At 31.4% G+C, this 25,757-nt stretch overlaps 4 protein-coding genes across 4 annotated transcripts; 3 read left to right on the top strand and 1 right to left on the bottom strand.

Moving 5' to 3' along the window:
* Nucleotides 1-8: 8 nt before the first annotated feature.
* On the top strand, nt 9-8,665 carry LOC124457704 (prolyl 3-hydroxylase OGFOD1-like). The gene is given in 16 exon segments (XM_047007932.1): nt 9-579; nt 1,007-1,032; nt 1,451-1,599; nt 1,747-1,796; nt 1,941-2,044; nt 2,656-2,745; nt 2,896-2,922; nt 3,130-3,221; nt 5,368-5,496; nt 6,122-6,242; nt 6,659-6,695; nt 6,697-6,732; nt 7,267-7,447; nt 7,701-7,842; nt 7,994-8,052; nt 8,323-8,665. Coding segments are annotated over 16 exon segments (1,545 nt in total). The 5' UTR covers nt 9-439; the 3' UTR covers nt 8,485-8,665.
* Nucleotides 8,666-9,274: 609 nt separating this feature from the next.
* On the top strand, nt 9,275-10,327 carry LOC124457604. Its single transcript, XM_047007846.1, has one exon. It carries the CDS (start codon nt 9,344-9,346, stop codon nt 10,133-10,135), a length of 792 nt encoding a protein of 263 aa, XP_046863802.1. The 5' UTR covers nt 9,275-9,343; the 3' UTR covers nt 10,136-10,327.
* Nucleotides 10,328-15,154: 4,827 nt separating this feature from the next.
* LOC124439212 (bolA-like protein DDB_G0274169) lies at nt 15,155-17,590 on the bottom strand. The gene is made up of 7 exons (XM_046989443.1): nt 17,440-17,590; nt 17,066-17,145; nt 16,915-16,968; nt 16,277-16,328; nt 15,917-15,981; nt 15,767-15,835; nt 15,155-15,687 (listed from the first exon to the last, which is right to left on the bottom strand). Exons 1-7 carry the CDS (start codon nt 17,447-17,449, stop codon nt 15,607-15,609), a joined length of 411 nt encoding a protein of 136 aa, XP_046845399.1. The 5' UTR covers nt 17,450-17,590; the 3' UTR covers nt 15,155-15,606.
* An 87-nt stretch (nt 17,591-17,677) lies between these two features.
* LOC124439201 (dynein regulatory complex protein 1-like) lies at nt 17,678-25,492 on the top strand. Its single transcript, XM_046989434.1, has 23 exons — nt 17,678-17,829; nt 18,165-18,258; nt 18,896-19,008; nt 19,410-19,461; nt 19,551-19,607; nt 19,672-19,746; nt 19,953-20,090; nt 20,221-20,307; nt 20,379-20,501; nt 20,844-20,983; nt 21,079-21,138; nt 21,230-21,304; nt 21,393-21,539; nt 21,788-21,879; nt 22,188-22,309; nt 22,442-22,531; nt 22,666-22,751; nt 22,945-23,009; nt 23,145-23,223; nt 23,476-23,526; nt 23,626-23,779; nt 23,905-23,949; nt 24,905-25,492. Exons 1-23 carry the CDS (start codon nt 17,711-17,713, stop codon nt 24,962-24,964), a joined length of 2,124 nt encoding a protein of 707 aa, XP_046845390.1. The 5' UTR covers nt 17,678-17,710; the 3' UTR covers nt 24,965-25,492.
* Nucleotides 25,493-25,757: the final 265 nt, after the last annotated feature.

The following is a 25,757-nucleotide window of genomic DNA, read 5'->3' as shown; positions in this document are numbered from 1 at the left end:
CTAATTGATGTATTTTGGTAATTTGAATTTTCAATGTCTATCAAAATGCTAAGCCCGCGGCTGTGACAGCGAAATTTGCATGTAATGAACATAATGAGTTTCACAATTAATTTTTTTTGTCAGTTTCTGTCTTTTGGGACTAGGACGAGTCTCTTTGGCATCCGGTGCTTACATGGGTGTATGTATGTAACCAACCATGTAACACGTGGGCATTGAACATATCTCACCTAACTTTGTATTCTGTATACGGCAGTACCCATACCAATTTATACATATTTTACAATGACAATATTTCATGTCTTGTTGCTATATTTCTCACTTAGTATTTGTTCTTGTTGAACAATGAATTTCTTCGATGTTTTAAAAAAATTGTCACCAATGAGGAATAATATTGCTCGATAATGAGAAAAATCATCGATGAAAAATCAAATTTTTGATAATGAAGTCAAATGTCGAGCGTCGAGAAGAAACTGAATACGAAACTGTAGCTAAGAAAAGGAAAGACTCCGGAACTGACAATCTTCTTTCTAAACATATTTTTCATGAAAATCTAAAATCACACCTTGCCACTGCTTTTAGGTAATATATACTGTATTAATGATTTCACATTAGCGTGATTAAATCATCATGTTGTTATGCCTAGTAGCCAGTAGTTTATCATTATTGCCAGATATCAGATAAACTTTGCTTTGTTTTCTATTAACGTTATTTAGTAGCGAGGATTGTCTAATTTTAATCGCAAAACATAGTATAATAACTTATTTGATTCGCCCATGAAAAGTTAGATGCTTCACATTGACCTAGTTGTCTTATTATCTTTTAAAGACTAAAAATGACATACAAACAATTTTGTTTTCATCAATTCTGTAATAAAATATTAACACACATTCACAGACTACATCAAGAAATATCATGTATACCTTAAGTTATGAATTCAATCATTTGACATGGCAAAATAAGCCAGAAAACCTAAATTCTTTACTCTCTAGTTTTATTTATTTTCTAGAAATAATGAAGACTTTGAAGACGAAGGTAGAGATATTTCACAAATTTAGTGATTGAGAAAATGTGCTTAGAAGTAAAAGATTTTTACTGTATTTTACACAAGTTTATACCAACCAACGAGACCTTTGGGAGAACTCAAGAGCAGATCAGTTCTTAAAAACGTCTCCAATGTTTGCATAAGCCAGTGCAAACACACAAAAGATCTTTTACTTCTTTTATAAAATAATAATGAGCAATAGATAAATTGGAAAGAAATATATTAATTATTTTTCTTCTAACATGTATTAGTGATGGATTGCATATTCTCTTTGATTGATTTAACTCATTGTGTACAGTACAGTTTCCACAGGCTAGTGCATACTCAGTAGACTAATCATCCCTCTTGTTTTATCATTGTTTTAAATAAATAAACACAAAAACAGTCTGTGCTAATTTATATTTACAGAAGCTGGTATCAAATTATCCAAACTTCCTTTCAAACATTGTGTGATACACAATTTAATTGAAGATTATGATTATCTTATTGATTTGAAAGAAGTTTTGACATCATTAGATTTTGTTGAAAAGTCAAATGATCTTTACAAGTTTTCTCAGGTATAATTTTAAAAGCAAGATATAAATGGTTCTCTATTTTTATTGTTGATTTTTGAAAGAATTCCATGTGAAGCTTGTACCTTGGTGCAACATAATTTATTTTGTATTTAGCATTGTGGTTAAACAAGAATTTTAACTTTTTTATAGAGTACTAATGATCTAAAAGCTTCACAAAATAAGATTATTTCCAAGTTAAGGTTTGTTGAAACTAGTTTTTTAGCCTTACTTATTTGTTTTCCTAGCAACAATTTCTTAAGCTCTGGCTTCCAACTGGTGAAACAATGAATTTAATATCTTATGGCTTTTGCATTTAAATACCTCCAGTTGTAAATGTGTTGTAGGAATACATTGTATAATGATCTTCTTCATTGGATAGCAAATATCACAAAAATTGAACTGAATGAACATTCGATTGACATGTCTTGTGCAAAATATACAAACACAGGTATAATACCGTATGTATTGTACATAAAAATAATTGTATATTAAAATATTTTGTTGTCATTACTGTGAATGAACCAGAAAACAGAATAAATTTGAGTCAGGAATCAGTCATCAGGAAAAGATTCAATAATTCCATTATTGTTGTTTTATGATGGTGCACATGGTGTTATTGATTTACATGTTGGTACATATGGTGTTGCTGGTTTCCATGATTGTACATATGGTGTTGTTGATGTACATTTTGGTACATATGGTATTGTTGATTTACATTTTGTTACATATGGTGTTATTGATTTCCATGATGGAACATATGGTGTTGTTGATGTACATTTTGGTACATGTGGTGTTGTTGATTACATGTGGTATTGTTGTTCTTCATGTTGGTACATAAGGTGTTGTTGGTGTACATTTTGGAACATATGGTGTTGTTGATGTACATTTTGGTACATGTGGTGTTGTTGATTACATGTGGTATTGTTGTTTTCATGATGGTACATGTGGTGTTGTTGATGTACATTTTGGAACATATGATGTTGTTCACTTACATGAGACAACAGGAGATTCACTTGTTCTGTCAAAAAGTCTCAGAATTTCTTGTGTACTATTAATTAGATGTTCTACTTTGTCATGATGATCAACTTGAGGAAAGGAAAATTGCGTATATCTTTTATCTTGTTCCATCATGGTCTCATGGTGATGGAGGTATTAAATTGTCTTTTCATGGAGTATTTCTCAAAGATTTTTTATTAAGTATATGTGTATAAAATTCTAAAATTGTGTAAGGTTTCATAAGTTTTTCTTTTTCGAGCTAATTTTTTATTTACTATTGTGTGCATCTACTTTTTCTTTTAGGTTCGCTGGATTTTTTCAACATTGATGGTAAAGTTGAGACTGTAATCATTTTTTTCTATCAACCTATAAGTTCATTTTGCTAATTATAAAGTTGGCAAGTTTGTTTCACAAAATCCACATAGTTGGCAAATGTCAAATGGAAAGTATAATGAGAGAATTAGAAAGGTGGAAATGATTCCTTCAATTGAGAACATAAATGTGCCAGCTAAGCTTCTATTTTATTTCACCTTGTAGATGATGGTCAACCTGATAAAATCGTGAAATCACTGGTTCCTGGGTGGAACAGTTTTGTTTTTTTTGAAGTTACAAAAACTTCATTTCATCAGGTAGAAGTTCTTATTGATTATTTAAATACTAATACTTTTATAAGCTCTTCAAGAAACACATACATACATGTATTGAAACAACAAGCATGTTGTACTTTAAAGCTATTTATTACATTTAGTATTTGTGATTATACGAGGATTTCTACGTGGAAAAGTCACTTAACATGAGTTTAAAACATAAAATATATATTATGGAATTTTCTTTGATGTTTTTCAAAGCGTCTTTTTGTGGCTGCGTTTGTGCATTGATTTATCTATTGTGTAAAGGATATGAAAAACTGCTTTGAAACCTAATTTGTTTACGATATATAGTCAAAGTATACATTGTCAAAGTGGTTTTTAGTGAAAACGATAAAGAATTAATCTTTGATTAATGAATTAAGTCGCGAAAAATGAGAAAACTTGAGAACTTCACTTTCCTTGATGTGAAGCTTGTGGGCACCGTCATGTGACATACAAACTAACCTATCGTGTTCGAAAAATGCATAAAGGATTACACAACTTCTGGATCATATGACTAAACATTGATGATAAACCACATTTTTTTTCAAATTTTAAACTTACTTGACGTAAACAATAACAAACATGTAATTTCATTTGAATTATTCTTAATCTACTTTATTTCGTAGCCTTATATCTGGCAGGATTCAACATGTACGCGTCGTACCTTTTTTTATTCTTCTACAATGTGATCCATATGGATGAATTTTTTACATTTTTATGAAGTAAATCCGTTAAAAAGTAAACTTCCTATTTTCACTTTCTTGTTTTGTTTTCATTTTATTTGATATTTTTAAATTTCAATTCTCATGAACAAAAATGAAGCGCAAGTGCTTTTTTTCATCATATTTTTTGTTGTGTCCTAACTTGATGTTGATTATTTAAAAAATGGCTAGCTCGCTTATTGCGCTATTCAAGAAGGAATTTTTTTCGCCAGGACCTAAAAGAAGAGCTTTGTCGTCATTTGCTTCAATTTTCGGTCTATGGTCGTTGGAGAAGTTATTTGAAAGTACAAATTACTACAATTGTCCAGAAGAAGGTTATGTACTCTATGGTGGACTGTTTCTCTTTGGTCCAGTCTTGTGTTTGGTGATACTATCGCTTATTTTGAGCAATACGTTTTGGGATTCCTTATCGAACTGCTTTCGGGGAAATCTTCCTTGTATTGATTTTGGCCGAGCTGTTTTTCACATCTTGGTACAATCCTTCGTGATTGTTTTTGCGTGGCTTTTACTTGCATTTTCTACCACAGATTATTTGGTTTGTTTTTGCGTCGGTGGAAAGCCAGATGCCAATGAAGCTACAAAAATAAAACGACTATCAACAATCCTCGCATGGTTATTGTTAATCAGTGCATTGCTGTTGGTATTTCTTTATAAAATTATTTTCAAATGCTGTTGTTCAAGGCATGAACAAAGCAAGGCAACAACATTTCCTGATTATGAAAAAATCGAAGCAGAAGCCGCATTGAAAACTTTCAAGAAAGAAGCTAAATTACTCGTTGAACAAGAAGGTGAACGAAAGATGAACGCTATTCTACACGCTAATGATAATAAATCAGCTTTGCAAGTTGTCGACGAGGCAAAGAACTGGTTACAACATAATTACTCAAGACTGGAAAGAATTCAAAGTCGCAATAATCATGGTTTTGTTACTGATACTACATTATGAAACAAGGATAGGACGTTTCCATTGACTGATTTGTTTTGTATATGTATATATGTATATGTTGTTATGACTGAATTGATCCATCCAATAGTCTTTAGATGTTCTCGGATAAATTGCTCACTTTATTAATATTGTTACTAACACATTTAGTACATATTATATTAAAATATTTTGCTACTGTCCTTTTTTTAATAAGATTTTCTTAGACTGTTTATTCCGCGTATTCTTGATATTGAAAATGAAATTTTGTCTTCAGCGTGGGTTTTGACGTCAGCCTACCAAAAGTCAAACTAACAACACGCGATTACAATTCTGTAGTAATATAATTTGTTTTATATTTACGAAGGGATAAATTTGCTTTGTTGTCGTAAATTTTGCGTTAGAGCAAATTATATGTAGCTTGAATTCTCTCTCGAACAATACAGACAAATTTATCTACCTTATAGTAATACTTACTCTCCCTTTAATGGGCTTTTAGGTGTCTGAAATTTTGTCAAATAAAACACGTTTGTCCATAAGTGGTTGGTTTCATGGCTCCAACATGGAAAGTTCTGTTTGTCGTCTCAGGAACGGTTTACCAAGAAAACAAAGCCCAATTCAATTAAAGGTACATTTATTTACAGAATATTTCAATATTTGTTGTGTGAGTTCAGTGATGGCTTCGAATAACGCGAGTTAAAAATTTTGTGAGGTTAAAATTTAATAGTTATCATTGCTAACGCTGTATTTCAGTAAATATTGAAGCATTTGATTTTCCGACAGAAAAACCTGATCGAGTGTGTATGGAGCGCCGATTGTGCTTTTATTATTTAATTGACTGACAAGGATATTAGGCATTTTTTATTTTATTACATTATATAACCAAAATCTTGTCAGCCAATCTAACGTAATTATATCAAAGAACAAAATTTTGTCCACATTATTTCGTTGGATGATATGAAATAATAAACTTGACATTAGTTAATTATATCAAATAACCAGTTTTATCGACATGATTTAATTTGGTTATTCAAATAACCAAAAAATTTTTTACACACTTGGCGAGCCGAATGACGTCACAACGAGTAAATTGCGAGCCAACTGACGTCACGACGCGTAAATTGTCAATTGGTCTTCAAAAGTGGCAATATTTATCGCTAAAATAATAGTAAATGTTTCTGTCGTTATTGTATAAGTTATGGACTAAAATGATATTGTTGTTTTTCATTGTGGACAATTGTTGAACATTTCAGGACGAGATTTTGATATCTTGGGTCAACCCGATGTACTTACAGACTGATGTTGTAAAGGATATTCGCCAAGGTTTTGAAGAAAACTCTGAGATTGAGTTGAAAGATTTTCTTTTGGTAAGAATACAATGTCTTGGAAAATAACGAAACAATCTTGTATTGTAGTCATTGCTTGTGCACTCGATTACTCAGTTATCTACTTTGAAATTTCTACATGATCATATAAAAACTTCTTCATGATGATAGTCAGTAAACCTTTACTTATTTTTATATCTGTATCGTATTTGGTATTTGTTTGGTGCAAAGTTGTACAATGACTTGTATGATTATTGATAAATATAATAGTCATCTGTTTCATTTAAAAACATTTTACATGCTTCATTTTGTAAAATAAAGGTGATTTCATATATTATCATCATTAGTTTTACAAGTCACATTTTCACATGTTGCTGGAAAGTTCGTGGTGTTATGTCATCTTTCAACTTCAGAAATAGGTATCCCCATTTTTTCATTTTATTGTTAAATTGTCGCTTTAGAAAGAAATACGAAAGATTGGTGAAAGAGTTTAAGGATATAGGAAGAAAATGGGAGTGGATTGGACCCGCTAATAAAAGGTTTTCATTTTTTCATACATTTGCGTGTATGGATTTTAAATTCATCAGCAGATTGTGGTACCACTTTCCTTTTTATTTCACAATGAAGATTTGACCACCAAAAGTAATGTTTAAGAGTGCAGCGAATATTTTGAGAAGGATACATGTCAGACTACGTTAATTTATGAACTATAACAATTGTTTGAAGGGACTGCGCATGCTTTAGATGATTTCTCTTATAATTTGTAACCAAATGAGCTATTCTTTCCAAAATCAGTGCTAGTAGATCCAGTTTGTCGTTGCCATGAATATGTTGAAAAGTAGATTGCGCATGCTCAGATGATCGTTGAAAACTTTCTGAGCAAGTGAGTAAGTTACTCCCAGAACAGTAAAAAATGAATGGTTTACTCAAATTACGAGTTAAGAGGCAGTGTTTTTTTAACTTTTGCACTCACTTTGAATCTCTACTTGTTATCTTGACCAGTAGCAAATGCAGGGTTTGGAAAAATACATTTAAGTTTTTTTCTGAAGAATTTTTATCTTCTTGACAAATAGACGTTGCGAGAAAGCGCCATGCGATAGTCTTAGTGGAACAATTCGAGAGTGTTATGAGTTATTTAAATCATTACCGATGTTTAAACTTCTGACAACTTTAACTGGACTCAAGCTTTCTAATGTTGATACCAATGAAACACGCAATGGCGAAGATGACGACGATGATGATGGAGAAAGAAAGGTAACAAATACCGAACTGCTGAGTTTGTTTAGTTTCTCATATGAAACAATCAATATTTTGGTTTTAATATCGGATTTGTCGTTATTTGTAAGGGAAGGATTCTCAATTTTTCTCTACCATTTTAAATGTCGTATTATTTCAGGTCAACTGTATCATTTATATTTATGTTGTTGATTACTTATAAATGATTACCAAAACAACTCTGTTATTCATCTTTAAAACTACACTTATTCAACAACTCTCATTTCTTAAGACTTGTGAACAATTTTCAAGTGAACCATGTTGTCATGGTGATGTATATCGATGGTCACATGGTTGTTATACACTCATCCACGACAGTGATCCCGAGATGTTAGAAATGGCTTTAGATGCTATGTTATTTTTCAATTGTGATGGTGAGCTTGTTTCCTCATCATTTTCTCTCTATTTTAATACAACCTAGAAATTTGTTAAGATTTTAAATACTTTTCAAGTATTTGAATGATGAAAATAAGATTATGATTTGTTGAATGTGTTTCTGTAACAAGGTAGAATTTTTTCCTTTAGACTGGAAAGAGGAGTTTGGAGGATATACAACTTATCTTGACAAAGATGAAAACGAGGAGGTGATTACAAATTTATTTTATATCTGAAGATGAAATATATCTTGAAAATCTTATCATCTCATCAAAATTAGTTTAATGTATTTTGGTTTTATAAGTTTTTATTTTTGTATTTATTTATTTTTCAACATGACCGTGTGAACAGGAAATTTATCATGTATATAATGGATCTTATTGTTTATTGAAAAGTTTGTGTATATCGAGTTTATCAATTTACATCATGCATGACCCATCAAGAAGTTGATTCTTATGTTTGTTTTTAATTCTTTGTAGTTACTCACCATACAGCCTTGCTCAAACTCGTTGGATTTGGTTTATCGCGACACGGGTACAACTAAATTTGTTAAATATATCAATAATCGTTGTAAAATCTATTCTTGCGATGATAATCTTCAAAATAATTATTGCAACGTAATGTTTACGTATTTTGAATGAAATAAAGTATCAAACCGAATTTTTTTAATTAAACGTGAGTCGTTTACACCTATGTCAAAACTCTGAACTCTGTGTCTTTTTCACACTTCGCATTTCCCTTTATAACAATGTTAAAAACATGTGTGTAAAACTTATATGCAAAACTATTAGAAATATTAAAGAAAATGCTTCTTCACTTGAACATTTTAGTTTTTTAAATTGATCAGGTTGAAGTTATAAAATAAAGTTATTAAAATATTTCAGTGTTAAAGTTTTTTGAAGTTGCTAAGACAATATACACATTATACGAAAACATCATTTTTCTAGAAACATTCCTTTTAATGTAATCATGGTAATCTATTTTCCAACGCTTTTGCCACTTTGACGTTTTTCAACGAAATACAAACTTTTCTATAATGTAGCGAGAGACTTGCCGAGCGGAAATCGAATTCGTGTGATAAAAATTAATGCCCAACATAAAGTTCTGATTAGAGCCATAGAAATAGACCAAAAAAAAAAAAATTCGTTACAATTCGTTTTTTTTTGGTCTATTTCTATGGCTCTAATCAGAACTTTATGTTGGGCATTAATTTTTATCACACGAACTTTTCAATAATAAGCTAGTTTGTGAAAAGAACGATGAAGTATTCTCTATAAATAAGAGAAAAGTATGCATCATTGCAGAGTAAACCTAAGATTGTTACTTTCATTTAGGATTCTTATTTATTTTCGCTCGCAAGCGTAATTCCTTGTTGTAAATAAAGACTTTTGTGTTCTGCGCTTAACAATTTCCGATATTTTAGTTTCCTCTACTGTGACACGTACCACTTTGTAGTACTCTGCTCTGTTCGATTAAAATTCTTACTGTAATACGAAAGCAATGGCGAGCTCACTGGTTTCATTTGTCAAGAATTTGTTTCCTGGAGGACCTAGAACGGCAGCATTTAAGACTCTAGCCTCAATTGTTGGGTTCTGGTCTCTGGAAAAGTTACTTGAGAGTAAACAAAGTTACTACTGTCCAACGGAAGGTTATACTCTGTATGGTGGACTGTTTCTCTTTGCTCCAGTCTTGTGTATGATTATATTATGTCTTATATTTAATAAAACGTTTTGGGATTCCTTTGCTGATTGGTTTCGTGGAAATCTCAGAGCTATAGATTTATGTAGAAATTGCTGTCATGTTTTGCTCAACTCGCTCGTGATTGTTTTTGCGTGGCTTATAATAGCTTTTGCATCCACAGATTATTTGGTTTGTTTTTGTGTCGGTGGAAAGCCAGATCCTGAAGTAGCTGCTAAAATAAAACGATTCTCAACAATCCTCGCCTGGTTGTTATTAATCTGTGCATTGTTGTTGGCATTTTTTTATAAAATTATTGTGAATTGCTGCTGTTCAAGGGTGACGTTATTTCCGGACTACAAAAGAATCGAAGCATTAGCTGTATTGAAAACATTGAGGAAAGAAGCTAAACGAAAGGTCGAAGAAGAAGGTGAACAAAAAGCGAAAAACATTTTGGAAACTAATGATAATAAATCAGCCTTGGTAGTCGTCGATGAGGCAGAGAAGTGGTACAAGAATAAATATTTACGTGTAAATAACAACTTTTGTTCTTATGAAGACGTCAAGGAAACGGACGAGGAAGATAATACACCCAAGCAAATTTTAATTTTTTAATTTCTAAATAAGAATAGAAATTATAAAATGAATGTTTACATGTTCAGAATGCTGAACCAAGCAATAACTTTGTACTGTTTGTTTGTGAAAAACGTTAATTGCAATTTTAAAGTCTTTGTATTTCACTGTTGAAAAGATATTTTTATTACATGTGTAAGATTATCTGGAATAAAGATCTCGATGCCTGTAGTACAAGTGATGTATTTATTCTTTTCAATCGATGAAAGGCAAAGTTGAACCGCTTTATTGCATCTTATTGTGACATCAGTCCATTTTTAGTTCAAATTAAATTTAAAAGTTTAAAGGCAATTATGCAAATTTTTATATTTTACATGATTTCAACGACTCAAGGAAAAAAGTAGATCAACATCTTGGAGAAAAGTTTTGAGAACGGTACAGCTTTTGAAAGTGTAAATTTTTGAAACGGTCTTTTTAAAATGAGTTGACCATTGTTTGAAAGAACGAATTTCGCAAAAATGGTATTGTTCTGAAAATAAATTGAGAACACTTTATCTCCAGTGTTTATTTCATCCAATCAAAATAATTCGACAAAAATTCCTCGAAGAATCATTGTAGTGAAATCAAGTCTCCTTTAACTGTTGCCTTTCTTGGATCGCTTCTGTACTGACGTTAATTGAAATAAGGAAGATTGACATAATATATTGCCACATACAAGATTGCATTGTCGCGTATTTTGTTTTGATATTTGCAACTAATAAGCAAGATAATCCGAATGTACAACCATACCCTGTGGCCTGATAGGCGTCTTGTTGCACGCAAAGAGCTGCTATTTCACAGGAGCGTAGCCAGCCCGTACATTAAGTCTCGCTATGTAAATTTATCAGTGTTTAATCACTGTAAAAACACTAGATTTCTAAAGAAAGGAATAGAGTGATAAAGTTGTAATATTTACAGAGAAGGAGAAAAGCCAGCGGTATGGCTACGCTACTGGTATTTTCTCGAGTCATATGGAACATGTTGCCAACATTCATAAAGTATCCTTTGTTTGGGATCACCAACATGGTTGTAGCTACAAGATTAGACATATTGCTCTGTGAGCGCCTTTTACACAATCTTTACCATGAATTAAAACTATTGCCGTAAAAGCATTGAAGAGTTAACTCAGCATAAGCAGAAGCAATGACAATTAATCTTTAGACAATCAAGAAAGCATGAAACATAAAAGACTTCATTAGCCAAAAGAAGAACAAATTAAAGATTTAAAAAATTCCATCTCTTTGTCTTTGTAAATTGTAAAACCTCTAGAGAAAATAAAAAAATGCCTTGTCGTTCATGTATGTTTTTTCCGTATAAACCAAACATATTCAAGACTTAGATAACCTTTCTATGGTGACTTTCAAACAGCTTTCTTACAAATAAAATAAACATTTCTTTATCTAAACTTAATTATCCATTTCTGCAGTTTTATTGCTGATGCATTGAGCATTTATTTGGAACTTAAGTTTTCCATGTAAAATATGAGCCAACTGAAATTCAATTATAACTTATTCTTGTCTTGCAATTCAGGCATGTTGGTGGTCTGATACAAAAGAATACTTAATTTTCTCTGTGTTATTATTTGCACCAGCCGATGTGGACGTGCAACATTGTTTGTTAAATCTCAAGAGAATGGTTGCAAGTCAAGAATATAATACTACAAATGACGTCACACCTAGAAACTCACCAATAAGAACATAACACATACTGATCAATTCAAACTGACATCGGGTCATTTGAATCTGTACATGACCTTTATAGGTATTGGCACTTTCCTAATCAGTACATACACGATGAACCATTTCCCTGTGAAATATTTCCTTATTAAATATACCAGTTTAGGTGAATGTGTCTTTGATGTTCAATTCAACAGAGTACTTTGAATACGTTTCTTTGATCAAAGTGAGAAAAGTGAGCGACATTGTAATCTTTATTCGTGCAAAATGTGAGTCCTATAAATACTCTTTTCCGTTAAAGTTTTAGATTTGGTCTTAATTTTTGTTCTATGCTTGGTTTTAGTGTGGAAAGTTTTACTTCAAAACGAAAATGCATCAAATGCTGTTGGTTTATATTCATGATGGTGTTCTCGTACAACTAAAGAATGTCGTTATTCACTGTGGACACGGATTTAGATTTTGTTGATGACTCCCTCGAGGTTGAGGCAGCATGTAGTAACGAACAATTTGTACGATACGGCTGTAAATTCCTTAACTTTGGTGAAAATTTTATTTTCTTGAACTGCTTTGAAAATAAAGAAAATGTTCAAAGTGAGTGTATACTTTGTCGCGTTCATCATTTTTGTCAGTAATTTTTGCAAAAAGAACATATTTTATGTAATGTTTGATTCTTATTTTTAGAAATCCTCTGAACAATGATCATGAATGGACAATACATTTGAATAAAGTTAAAAACGCTCGACGTCTTTTCACCATATCTTCTACATAACAAATTACGAATGATAATAGCAAATATACTAGTTTTGAGCAATGTTTCTGTCAGCTTATCACCTGTGTCCCCTCTGTTGTATTGGACTTTGTTTGCTCTAAAACGCTATTCCTGGACATGTTTCCTGCTAAGATTACGATTCCTGGCTGGTTAATCAATTATAAAGACAAGTCAATCATAAACAACAGTTGTCTTGGTGTAAGTGAGTAAAACTACGCTTTTATCCAACGCTCATATTTCGACATTTATTGAATTGAAAATTTTTCCGAGATAAAAACATGGAATTTCTTTAGCTTAAAAATATAAAATCTAAAAATCCTAATTTTCCGACTAACTGTCAATATTTCCGATTTTATGCCGTACGCGACATGCGCAGTTGTAAGAAATGGCGAATCTTGCTTCTGTGCTTGCCGTCGTCGACATAAAACCGAAAATGTTAGTCAGGTAGCCTGAGAATTGGATACGATGGTTGTACCATCAACGTTTCGAGTATTTTGAAAAATTATTTTGGGCTTGTAAGTAGTTTAACGTGCTGAACATCCGATCACATCACAACAGTTGAACAAGGATTCGTCATTTATCGTGGTCTTTCGTCATTTATCGTGGTCTCTCGTCATTTATCGTGGTCTCTCGTCATTTGGCAAGGGTTCGTCGAAAACCGTGAGTGTAAAGTTACGCTTTTAGTGAATGCTGAGAGCACAGCGCAAGTGAGCCAAAAATAAATGATTAATACACCAGGTCCAAGGATGCGGAATGTCTTCATAAAAACCTTTAAGGAAACATAGTTTCATTGAAAGTACATTGTTTTGTTTTCATTAATGGTTACTATGAAGACAAACCGCGGACGTTGTCGCATATTTGACTAAATAGTTACATGAAGGTTTCCATGTTCACCAGTCGCGTTGCTATCAAAATCAAATATGTGATGATCGTCAAATTGAAACATATCTTAAAGCAAGTGCTATACCGGTTGTTTGGTTATAATCCGAACTTCCAAGATAACCAAACGAGTAGTTACACTGAAAACTTGAAAACGGTTTTTTGTGTTAACAAAATGCTCAAAAAGTAAAGCGTTTTTAATAAGTGAATTTCGTCTGACTCTATGCAATATTTTGATGTACTTTCATCTAATCCATATCATGCAGCAGCGCTTGCCTCAATTGAGTGCGTAATGTGGCACCGGGCGCGCAAAGCACTGAATGAAACTGTGCAAAGTAGGGATGCTTTAGTTGGCGTTAGGTGCGATTGATTTAGATGTGGATTAGATGAAGAAAGCACATGTTGTAAAGAAATTCCCACCAGTTACTCAATTTTCTCGTTCAAAGTAGAAAATTATCTGATAGAAATCATCGTGCACAATGTACGTGTTATATACAACTGAAATGTGGCGGCTTTAGTTTGTTATCTCTATGAAACATGGCGAATAACTTCCAATACTAACATACCTTCAAAAAGATCAGCAAATTGTTAAGTTTGAAGGTGTATTTGCAAAATTTTTATTTTTTCCCCATTTTTTGGCTTTTCAATCATGGCAAAAATAAGTAAAGTTTGTTGCTTTTGTGGGTCCCTTGGGAGGGACACTTCGGCTAAAATCTCTAGTGTTTTTTTTTCATGTTCGGTATTCTCCAAAATGTCGCGTCGTAGTGTTCGGTCTTGGTTTATACCGTTCAAGTTTTTCCATTAGGGGTTTTTTTATTTGGGTTAAAAAACAGCATCCTTTGTGCGGAACTGAACGAATACTTCATGTTATATTAAAGAATTGGAATTAGATATCTAATTAGAATTTAAGTAGTGAGTGAATATGCCAAGTATTACAAACATTTAAAGTTAAGTTTCACCTCATAGCGTAGTTAGAAGCAACATCAAGTTTTTGCAATGCGGCCATTTAGAATATTTTCGACGATTTTAAACACTCATGCAATATATATTTGATAATTTGAAGATTTTTGTTGCTCAAAGTTTAACATTTTTCGCTATTTTTAACTTTGGAGAGACCCAAGCAAAAATATGGTTATTTGTGATTATTTATTGCTATTTGTGATTTAAAATAAAGAATTCCTCAAACAAGCCATAGAAGTAGCATTAATTTATATTGAGGGAACTTTTTCGCTTAAAGTAAATGATTTTCAAGGATCTCAATTTTGAATTTTATGAAGAAAAAGATTGTATTGGATTTTTTCTCCATAGAAGATGCCTCACAGTATGTTATTTGACAAAACAGATATTCTGCAGAAATCAACCTGTGTTAAATACAGTGTTTTCTAACGAGTTTTCTCACAGAACTGGGTTGTTTCTATTTCCGGGAAGCAAATTGCCAACTTTGAACTACAAACATATTTTGAAGATATACGTCTGGAATCATTAAGTTTATTGCAAATGTCTTGAAAATCTTCTAAATAGCCAAACTTACACATGGCAGTACAATTTAATCTTTGGGCTTTTGGTCTTTTTAGTCAATTTAGTCTATACATTGATAATTTTTCATTTTACCCTGAAAAACATTGAATGAGTTCTCACCGATGCAGTAAATGCTTTCGGATTCGCCTTTTGAAAATTGAGGGTTTCAGTTGCACAAAATAAACTTTTCCCTCGTTGTTAGGATATAGGGATAGTTATTTACTATACATAACTCAATGTTACAGCTAATTTCACTATCAATTATGTACATAGTGTAGTTGAATGGTTCAAAGTCCGTCTCAACAAGTTTTAAAACGCAATACAAAAAAACAATTGTTTATCAACGTAAACCACAACAACATAAGGCTAAAAACGATGTTGCGTTGCGAGGATTTTTTTTGAGAGATAAAAACTTCGCAGATATTTTAGTAACTAATAGTAAGAAATACCAAAAAGTTTTCCATACAGAATAACGTTATTTTACTACCTAATATTTATACAAGATTTGAGTGAAATATTTATTAAGTTAAGATACGCATTTATAAATGAGGTTTGAGCTTTTCTTCCTTCTTAAAATCAGAATTTGTTGCTTCGCAAAAGGCGAAAATTGCGTTTTGTTAACTTTAATCTTATTATTTCCCAGCACCTCCTAAACATGGCGGTGATTTTGCTACTTTACCGTCACTTTTCTCCCATTGTGTTGGTGTTTTTGCCTAAAACACAAAGTGAATAACACAAGCGTGGGTATAAATAATGAACCAAATTATTTTATCATTCATAAAGTACAATTACCTGTATGGACAAGGCATGAACTGAAGTGGATAATTCGGTTGCAAGAATTTCGTTGACCAATCTATGCCTCTAGTAATAATGTAAGACATTTTTGTTTATTTAGTCAAAACCTTGATTGAAGACAAGATTTTTATTAAATAAAAAAATAACCTTAATCAAAGGAAGATTTTCAAATTTCTTTGATACAACAACCACTTTAAAATGAGTCTCGGATCCTAATGCATACAAAAATAACATAGAACTAAAAACTCTGAAAATGAACAACTTTTAAGGTAAAATATCTTGCAATTGCCAACCCTTTTGCTACCAGCCAATAATTCACACAACTCTAAATGATCAACGACAGGCAGATGTTTCTGAACAGTCACATATTTTCCTCAAGTTTTGCACAAACACACATGGTGAACAAAAATTACTAATATGTACTACGTCATATATACACATATTTTAGTACAGATTTATAACAGTGGTCTGCAGTGGTAAAAAAGTTAATAAAATAACCAACTTTACCTTTTGGTACATTATGCATGTAACTTTCATTGATGACATCAAGGTAATTAGGCTATAAAATAATACAACTCCATAAGTTTTGTAAGAAATTGAGAAATTACCCTTTGTGTAATAGCTAAATTAAATTTAAAGTATTTCAACAATTCAAATTGTCTGAAAAATAAAGTACCCATAGTTGATTGTACATATGTACATAAAAGAAACTCAATAATATGAAATAGAGTAGTGAATGTACAACTACAGACGACTTTACTTGTGACAAGATCCTTGAAAATCTTGCTCTTACCACATCTTTCTTTATAAACTACTTATTTTTATCCGATATTTTTGTTGTGTTTAATATTTATGTTTCTTCTTGATGTCTTTGATATGACATGTGACAATGTTGTAAAAAGCTTGAGCTCTTAGAAATTGCAAGTTTACTATACAATTTTTAAACAGAATGCATGATTATCCATACTAAACAGAATAAATTTGTGCAAAAGGAAATGTTAAGACTCAACCATATAATATTTAGAGCAATGAACATGATGAACACAAAGCCAAATCGAAGTTATGTAGAAAACTAGCTTGTGGAGTAAAGAGTCACAAGTCAAATGTTAATATAAATTGATCAATGCTGATGAAAATTGTCTTACATTTAATTGGCTATTTAATTTCTGACATATCGTATCTTGAATTGGTCCGCTCATCTATGGACAAAAAATGTTTAAAATAAAGAATCCAATCTTTTATTTTATTTGTTTAAGTAAATCATACATGACACAAACTAGCTATCAATAAACAAACCTTAGCTAGAGAGGAAAAGAAAAACTGACTTGAAATTCTTTTACGAATAAACGCTTTTTGAAATACCTCTAAGAATGTTTCTGAATGGTGGAATACAAAACAAAAAAAGGTTAAAAACTAAATTAAAAAGGTGTAAAATTATACTCATACTTTTCTTCAACAATATCATGTTTTATTTTTAAAGTTTACCAAACTGAACAGTTTAACAGTTGTCAACTTTAAATGTGAATCTATGACTATCATATTCATTGAGATGAGGAAATTCAATCTACATAATTTTATTATGATATTAATGTAAATAAAGCAAGTACATTTAGTAACATTAGTTCATGCGTCGAAAACGGCACGAATCTGCCGATTTGCACAAAACTTACGCAATTTCATCCGTATTGAGTTGGTACCAGTTATGCAGTTATGTTATCCAAAAGTTTGAAATTGTTCTTCTTGCACAATGAGCACTATAACAACATTATTCAAACACTGTTGTATTAGAGTTCATTGTTCTTGCATTTCTTCTTTGAGTAGTTCTTTTGTTGAGCCCGCAATACTTTTATACTCAGTTCTTCGGGTTGAGGAAAATGTGCTGGTGTTTCTATAGCGACGTTTGTAGAAAGAAGAAGAGAAATTTTTACGATTCGTACAAAAATGAACACACAAGGAGATGATGAAGAAGATAGTGGCCCTTCCGTCGATTCAGTTGTTGCTGAAGAAAGAATAGCGGCTAGGAGGCTCCGTATTCAACGCAGAATCGAGGCTGCAAAACGGTTTGTCAACTCTGTTTCTAGAACGTTTTTATATCTGAACTGATGAATCGTTGATGTGTACATTGTAATACTAGATTTTTACTCTTTGACAAAGTGTAATGTCAATTGAACCAGTCAGTACGATGATATTATATGTTAGGTGAAAGTTTGAATGAAATAAAAATATTTGCGTTTGTTAAAATTATAGCATTTAGTTATTAATTTTTTGTCTTGATTAATAAATAAATTAATCTTGCCATCGCCCCTCACTCTTCAAAAAGACCTAATTACAGAAAATTTTCTTTCGAGCTGTAAATTCTGTCATAAATTTATAACCATTCTTCATCTCGAATTAGTGTTACAAGTGGTAAAGAGACCAAATCTAAAAAACCTGTTGATTCAAACAAGAACTCTAGTAAAAGCAAAAAACAAATAGAGGAAAGTTGTCAGGTAGATCTGTTTATTATAGGTAATGGTATTGTTTTGAGTGCAGTTATGGTTATTGAATATAAGGCAGAAGTGGTTTTTTAAATACTGCAGCAAAATAGCACTATATGCAATCTTTAAAAACTCACAAGTGAATGTTCAGTTGTAAGAGCACAAGAAACTAACTATTACTTAGTAATTTATATATAGATATGTTTCTTGACTGTACCATCTAACTCTGTGTTGCTTCATTAGTATCTATTGTTTAAGAAAAGCCTCATTATGCAGCCTAACTATAAAAACATTTTCCAAAAAAACAGCACATGCTGTTTTGTTTATATTCTTTGCATTCTTTTGTAGTTCTTGAATTTCAAACAATTTCAATTGTGGAAATCTTAGTTTACTTACAAACACAAACTTACCACTGCCGCTTTTTTTTCTTGAATTAAAAAGAAGTTTGTTTTGCTTTCACTGTTTTTCAGCCAATCAGGTTGCAGTGTTTGCGATGCAATTACACATAAACTGCTCTGCAATCAACCAATCAGAGCTGAGAAATATCTCACAATGATAGAAATATCACACTACATTATTAAATATAGGCCAAAAAGCTAAATTTGCCAATAATTCTTAAAAATGTCTTTATTTTTTATGTTATCAATAGCGTCTGTTAAAGTTAAAAAGTGATGGTACCGAGCTTGTTACAAATGTTAAAGTTGCTTGTGATGCTCGAGAGAATACACATCGACTTGAAGAGGAAGAAAATAAGAGACAAAAGTAAATAATCATTCACACACATCTTTCAAATATTTGTTGGAAACAGAGTTTGAGATTTGCCCAATAAAATAAAATACTTTTTCTTGCAAAAAGCATGTATTTTATATGATAAGCTCAATATTAGTTAGGATTTAGCAGTACTAAATTAGAGATTTTTAAAATCTAACAACTAGGATGAATATAAATGAATGAATGAATGAATGAAAATCTTTATTTTGACACGCTGGCCTTGTCAACTGGGGTTGATTTCCACAAGGGGTGTGCTTTTGTTCAAAAACAATTACAAAATTTACTAAGAAATAAATTATCTACAGAAGAGAAGTTTAAATATTTACAGAATTTAGTATATTCCATCAGTTACATGTTAAACTAAATCATAAATGTGAGTCTTTTGAATGTAGGATTGAAAGACTTGAGGCTGAATCAAAGGCAGCTGTAGAGAAATTTGATCTGGTAAGATGGTGAATATTGTTATGAAAGATTTTTTTTTTAAGTCTGATGTCAAAAATGCAGAAGATTTCTATACAATCTTTTTTTATCAGATAACAAATAAATGGTCACAATCATTATCCATGCAGATCCCTCAAGATTTGAAAGAAGTAAGAATTTTTTCATGAACAGGACTTTTTCTAACTCAATAATAAAATTTTCTTGTGTATTTAGATGCTGTTGGGGCAGAAAAATGCCTGTGATGTTATGATTGACGAAAAAAACAAATTGATAAATGATTTTCAACAGGTAGTTATATACAGAGAATATGCAATTTTATATAAATATATATCTAAACAAAACAAAAAATGATCATTCGTTACAAGGGAAGAGTTACGGTTTTTTGACCCCGAAATTCGTCGTTGAATTATAGAGCGACGAGCAGCGACATTTAATTTAAAGATAATTTTTTTTCGTATTCAATAAATTTACAGTATATGTTTGTTGCCTCATAGGAGTTGAAAGGTTTAGATGATCATTATGTAAAAGATCTAAAGAAACAAGCAGAAGATGTTGAATTGATGATTGAAAGAATGGAAGAACAGATAAAGCATTTAAAAAAAGCTTATCGTGAAGAGTTACTTGAGATTGAGGTAGACTACAGTACAAAAATACACCTAACGTTTGTACATTAGGTTGACGTGCATCACTTGGTACTTTATCGTTTGCACAAACGGTTATTGTGGTGTATTTAAGATTGTGGTAATTGATTTTATTATTCAGAAATCATTTGTGTCTGAGCGTTCTGAGTTGATTGAGAGCAACAAAAAGAAATGGAAAACATTGATGCAGCAAAGACAAGATAAAGAGGTGTATTTAAGAATGTTTTGACAAGTAAAACCATTTATTTTCTTTGTAAGTTTTTGCTGTTACTCTTTCAGGTCGATTTTCTTGAAACTCGTCGCAAACGTGTTGAGGAGTATGAGGAACAGTTGGATACATTGAGGGTTAAGGATGCAGAAGAGTATAATATGGTGAAAATTAAACTAGAAACTGATGTCCAGGTACGCATCTACTAATGTCGCTTTGTCACAAATGCCACAAAATTAATGTGCTTAAGTATGTTTGAGATACAGGTACACTGCTACTAAATTAAGGAATTGATTTAGCATTTAGCAAGTATGAATTCTTGAGTTATGTAAAATTGAAAAAGTTTGTAAAGTTATCTATTGGTATCGTTACTATTGAAGAAGATTTTAATTAAAATGGTATTATTGTTTTCATTCATCTTGATAATTATCAACGATGATAAATGGTGATTATTTTCTTGATAGCGCGATGTTTACAAACTATAAGAACATTATCTATATAAGTGGGAGTGAATGTCATAACTGTTCGTTTATTAGATCCTAGAACAACAGCTGCAACAAATGAGAGCAACTTATCAATTGAATCAAGAAAAATTAGAATATAATTTTCAAGTTTTAAAGAAAAGAGATGAGGAGAATACAATTACGAAATCCCAACAAAAACGTAAGATAACAAGGTACATATAAAGAAATGGATGTTGGTGATTAAATCAGAGTATTTATTTACATTTATGTATGGTTGTGAAACAAATTTGCTTAAATGTAATTACAGGCTTCAAGATTCTCTTAATAATCTTAAGTCAAAATTGGCAAAACAGGAAAAAACATACAGGTTTATATTTTTTACCCTGAAAAAATACTTGCTGTATTTTTATTTTTTGACAATAAGTATTTTTATAAGTAATGATTGTACTTTCGTTTAGGGAAGAGAACCAATCGCTGACAGATGATTATGAAAGGATAACTGATCAACACAAGGAATTGCAAAAGAAATTTCGGTTAGAATTAATGTGGAAAAAATACGTTAAAACAATTACTCATATACTTATAAAGTGAACTATATTTATCTACGTATATGCAATGTAGACATTTTCAAGCGTCGGACTCTAAGAAATTTCAAGAGATGTGGTTAATGAATGAGCAACAAGCAAAAGATTTAATTGAAAGTGTTCTTGAAGTAGATCGTATTATTCACGAACAACAACTTGGCTTACCTTGGCAACGACCGCAGCTGTGAGTTATGATGTAATGTTTTTTGTACAATTCTTATCAATTTTTCACAATCCAGGTGAAATGGTCTGTTTTTGTCCTTATCATACTCGTTAGCATCTTCCTTTTCAAAGTACATAGCTTAAATAACATGGCTCACCACAATCTTAACACATCTTTCACAGTTCCTGATTTATTGAATCTTTTTAAACCATAATTTTCTTGAAAGTAAAAGCCTTCTTATCATTAAAATGTTGAATCCTTTTATTCAGTGATTTTCTGGAAAGTAAAGGTCCTCTTATTATCAAAAATAAAGAAAAGAAACTGTCAGCTACACAAGTTGCTGAGGAACTTTTAAAGACAGGTAAAGATATTTTATTATGATACGTTTTGTTTTCTATTTACATGTACAAATTTACGCTCTTGTCTGTGAAAGATTTGAATGTTTTCAATGCTACAAATGGTAATATACACATTTACCTCATAAGTATAGTTGAATTTAGCACATGTGCAACTTAGCCCCGTTCCCAGGACTTTTCCTTCTACGTTTTCTCGTGAAAAAAAGAGTGTTTCCAGGAAAAGGCCTGGGATTGAGGTAAATGTGCCAACGCAAAGGAGATACTAGCAGAATTCTAAACGGTATTTTAAAAATGGAATTTTGATTTATGATAGAGAATTCAAACGAAAGTCAAGTTCAAGATGTTTCAAGTGCTTATACCAAAAGTTTTACAGACAAATCAGTTGTTTCTATGAAGACCGTGAAGACAATTTTAGAACTTTTGTCAGACGAAGCTGTAAGTTCAATCTAAATGTAACACATTTAACTGACGTTTTGAATGACGTAATTGATCGTTTTTTTACCTTCAACTGTGATTTCGCACTCTATAATAATATTCTAAATTGACTGTCATAAAATTTTTATATAGGGTTTCTTAGTTGAAGGAAAGCTTACCCGACTTTTGGCTCCGCTCGAGAAAGATGAACAATCTTTGATGAGACTTGATGCTATTTTTGCTGTAAGTTTCAAATTGTTACTATTCTGTGGCATCTTGATAAAAAAGAACAGACGTTACGTTTAAGTGCTTTATAAAACTATTTTGTCTTGTATATTTTATTTTCAACTTTGTATATTTTATTTCATTCTTCAAAGGCTCTCTGTATAGAAAATGAAGAAGATATTTATAAACTGGCAAAGTATTTCCTTCAAAGTGAAAATTTAGATAGCGAAGCAAGAAGGTTTGACTTAATGCTGTAAAACGTGTAAACGATTGGGAGCAACAATATCAAAACTTGATTTTTTTGACTGCTAAGCCCAGCAATATTGATTATGGTTAAGTTTTGATATGAAATTATTCTGCAGAAGTTTAAAATACTGTCATAAATTAGAAAAGATGTAAATATTAATGTTTTTCTCTTACATAATATGTAGAGTTGAAGATAAAGACATTGTTGAAGATGATACAAATGAAGAAAAATCTACAAAATCTAGTAAAGGTAGCTTGTAGTTCTTAGACTTTGTTTTAAGAAGCTTCTAGTTTTTAATGTAATTTGTTTTTCTTCTTGTACGTGGAGTTATAATGTTTTCACGAGTTTGTACCATAAAGTCTAATATTATATTAATTTTTATAGATCTCACAGAGCTTATTCATCCAAACGATGTTATCAAAAAGTTAAGAAAATTTGTGGAAGAAAATCGTCAAACTTTGAAGTAGGGTGTATTTTAACTTGCATTTCATTGTTTTCAAACAACTTTTAAATATAGTTATTCAATAAGCAAATTATGGTCCGACGTCAAAACTTAAGACAAAATATATCTTCTTTATAATACGACATTCTGAGAGATATGCAACCATTCATAAAATATATCTTCTTTATAATACGACATTCTGAGAGATATGCAACCATTCATTTATTTACTGCAAAAGACTATGATATTTTAGTTTTACATTCTTCTACGTAGGGAAACAAGAAACGGAACATTAAATTACACTCGTACTCATCGTGATTCGTGGTGAGTTCATCAATGAAGTTTCAATACGATTACTTATAAATACGTAAACTTTCGTCTGGTGATCTGTCATGGGCATTCGTCTTCTTTTTATGATGATAGTTTAGACGGTGAATATTGGCAAAAAATGACCTCTGTCATTGATAAATCAAAAGAACGTGTTTGGAATGCTTTGGAAGAAGGTTTTGAGAAATATCTTTCTGTTTTAACTGATCGTGCTGCTCTCATTCAAGAGACTGAAACTTTAGAATTACAGGTATTGCAGCCTTTTTTCATCCTTATATACTTTAAATAATCCATTCTCGTTGTTTCCCCACTATCCTATGTAATTTAAAAACTGCAGCATTAAAATTTATCTCATTTTCTTAATGGTTTTTTAAGAACTCGGAATTGCGAATGCTCCTTCATCAATATATCAATTCAAAGGTGCGTTTTATTGAAGTTTGTTCTCGTTTAACTGCAATTGGACTTCATTTAAACAAATAAAGAAGTTGACAAAAGTATTTCCTGTCTTAATGTAGTTTTTATGTCTGTGCACCGTTAGTGGACAAAGTAAAAACCATGACCAGCCGACAATTTAAAGAAATATAGTATAAAACAAATTCCGAAGAAGCAAGACATCTTGAGATTGCAAAATATGCATCAAAACAAGACGAGAAGTGAACTGTAAATTTTCGACTTTATTTCAAAGTCATCCTCAGACAGAATGATATTTAATTTCTATTGCTTACTTCCGTTTACTTATTTCATGCGTTGTAAATATATAAGTGTATGTATGGTTTTAAATATCATTCTGTCTGAGGATGACTTTGAAATAAAGTCGAAAATTTACAGTTCACTTCTCGTCTTGTTTTGATGCATATTTTGCAATCTCAAGATGTCTTGCTTCGTCGGAATTTGTTTTATACTATATAGTGGACACAATGCTATCGACTTTAGGAGACTTTGTCCGCTTGAATAATACAAAAGACAACGTCGATGTGTTACTGAAAAATATATAATAAAGCGGAAATTCGCCCATTTTTTTTCCTCGATTGAAACTGCACAATATGATAGTCAGCGAAATTAGCACACAATTTGTGCCTATTTTTAAACCAAGTTGTAAACCGTTTTATATTGTTTGAATAAGTGGGTTACTGAATCACATTCACACAAAAACTAGAAACTATAGATGGTCGATAAAAATTATTTGTAATTGAAGAATTTTAACGTTTCATAGAAAGCTATCTAATTTTTCAATAATGTTGATTATACTTTTTCTTGGAAAGTTTACGTTAATTTTATAATTGCTGCGAAGGGAAACTTGTGTGTTTCCTTTCTAAAATTCTTTGAAGTGTATAAAAATATCATATTATTGAGCATTATGGTTTGAACTATTTAGGTTAACCAAGAACTTGAAATACCTCCCACAAGGCTAATGCAATTCGATGTCTCATCATAAAGTAAGATCAGATGTAAACTTCATCAAAAATTGTAAACATGTTATGACATAGTGACTTATGATGGAATTAATAATGACTCATCACGATCGCAAGTCTTGCTTTATTTAATTATTTAATAATAAAGTGGTTTAATATTGGTAGGTTCATTTAATCTACTTACACTCATTTTAGATGCGTTTGTAAACTGTTGTAATCCGACTATTTTTTGCATTTCAATACAGCATTTTCCCTATATATTTAACAATGAAATGAACAAGGATATAAGTTACATTTATAAACATTCAAATAAGCGATATACAAGCAACTAAGCCATACATTTGAATTTTAATAAAATGCATCATATCATTTTGTAAAACAGTAAATTAAATTAGTTTAGTCATATATAATAAAAATACTTTACATATTGACTATAGTTATAGAATTTTTTCCAAACATATAAATATTACATTGTTTCGAAAATAATTTCTAAATTGTACTTATATACACGTATCATTATACAGCAATATATTTTATTTGTGTTTGCACAAGACCACGTGATCAGTCATTTCTTTGAGTTATTATAACACCAACTTTAACCTCACATGCTTCCATAAGTTATAACACCAGCTTTGATCCCTCCCATGCATGCATGTGTTATAACACCAGCTTTAAACCCCCCATGCATGCATGAGTTATAGCACCAGCTTTGAACCTCTCATGCATGAGTTATAACACCAGCTTTGAACCCCTGATGCATGCATGAGTTATAACACCAGCTTTGAACCTCTCATGCATGCGTTATAACACCAGCTT

This window comes from Xenia sp. Carnegie-2017, unplaced genomic scaffold (assembly GCF_021976095.1).
Source record: "Xenia sp. Carnegie-2017 unplaced genomic scaffold, XeniaSp_v1 HiC_scaffold_1, whole genome shotgun sequence".
Lineage (NCBI taxonomy): Eukaryota > Metazoa > Cnidaria > Anthozoa > Malacalcyonacea > Xeniidae > Xenia > Xenia sp. Carnegie-2017.
Note: the sequence above shows the minus strand (reverse complement) of the source record. Positions and strands in the feature narration are given on the sequence as shown.

Bases quoted from the DNA above. Each gene is read 5' to 3' on its own strand.
- LOC124457604 (XM_047007846.1), top strand. From the start codon at position 9,344: ATGGCGAGCTCACTGGTTTCATTTGTCAAGAATTTGTTTCCTGGAGGA.
- LOC124439212 (XM_046989443.1), bottom strand. The intron at 16,329-16,914 runs GTAAGACAATTT...ATTATTTTATAG, and splicing joins AATTAAATAGCCAATTAAAT to CCTAATTACCTTGATGTCAT. The intron at 15,836-15,916 runs GTTATTTTTTTA...CATTATTACTAG, and splicing joins AAAATCTTCCTTTGATTAAG to AGGCATAGATTGGTCAACGA.
- LOC124439201 (XM_046989434.1), top strand. From the start codon at position 17,711: ATGAACACACAAGGAGATGATGAAGAAGATAGTGGCCCTTCCGTCGAT. The intron at 19,747-19,952 runs GTAGTTATATAC...GTTGCCTCATAG, and splicing joins TGATAAATGATTTTCAACAG to GAGTTGAAAGGTTTAGATGA. The intron at 23,224-23,475 runs GTAGGGTGTATT...TCTTCTACGTAG, and splicing joins GAAAATCGTCAAACTTTGAA to GGAAACAAGAAACGGAACAT.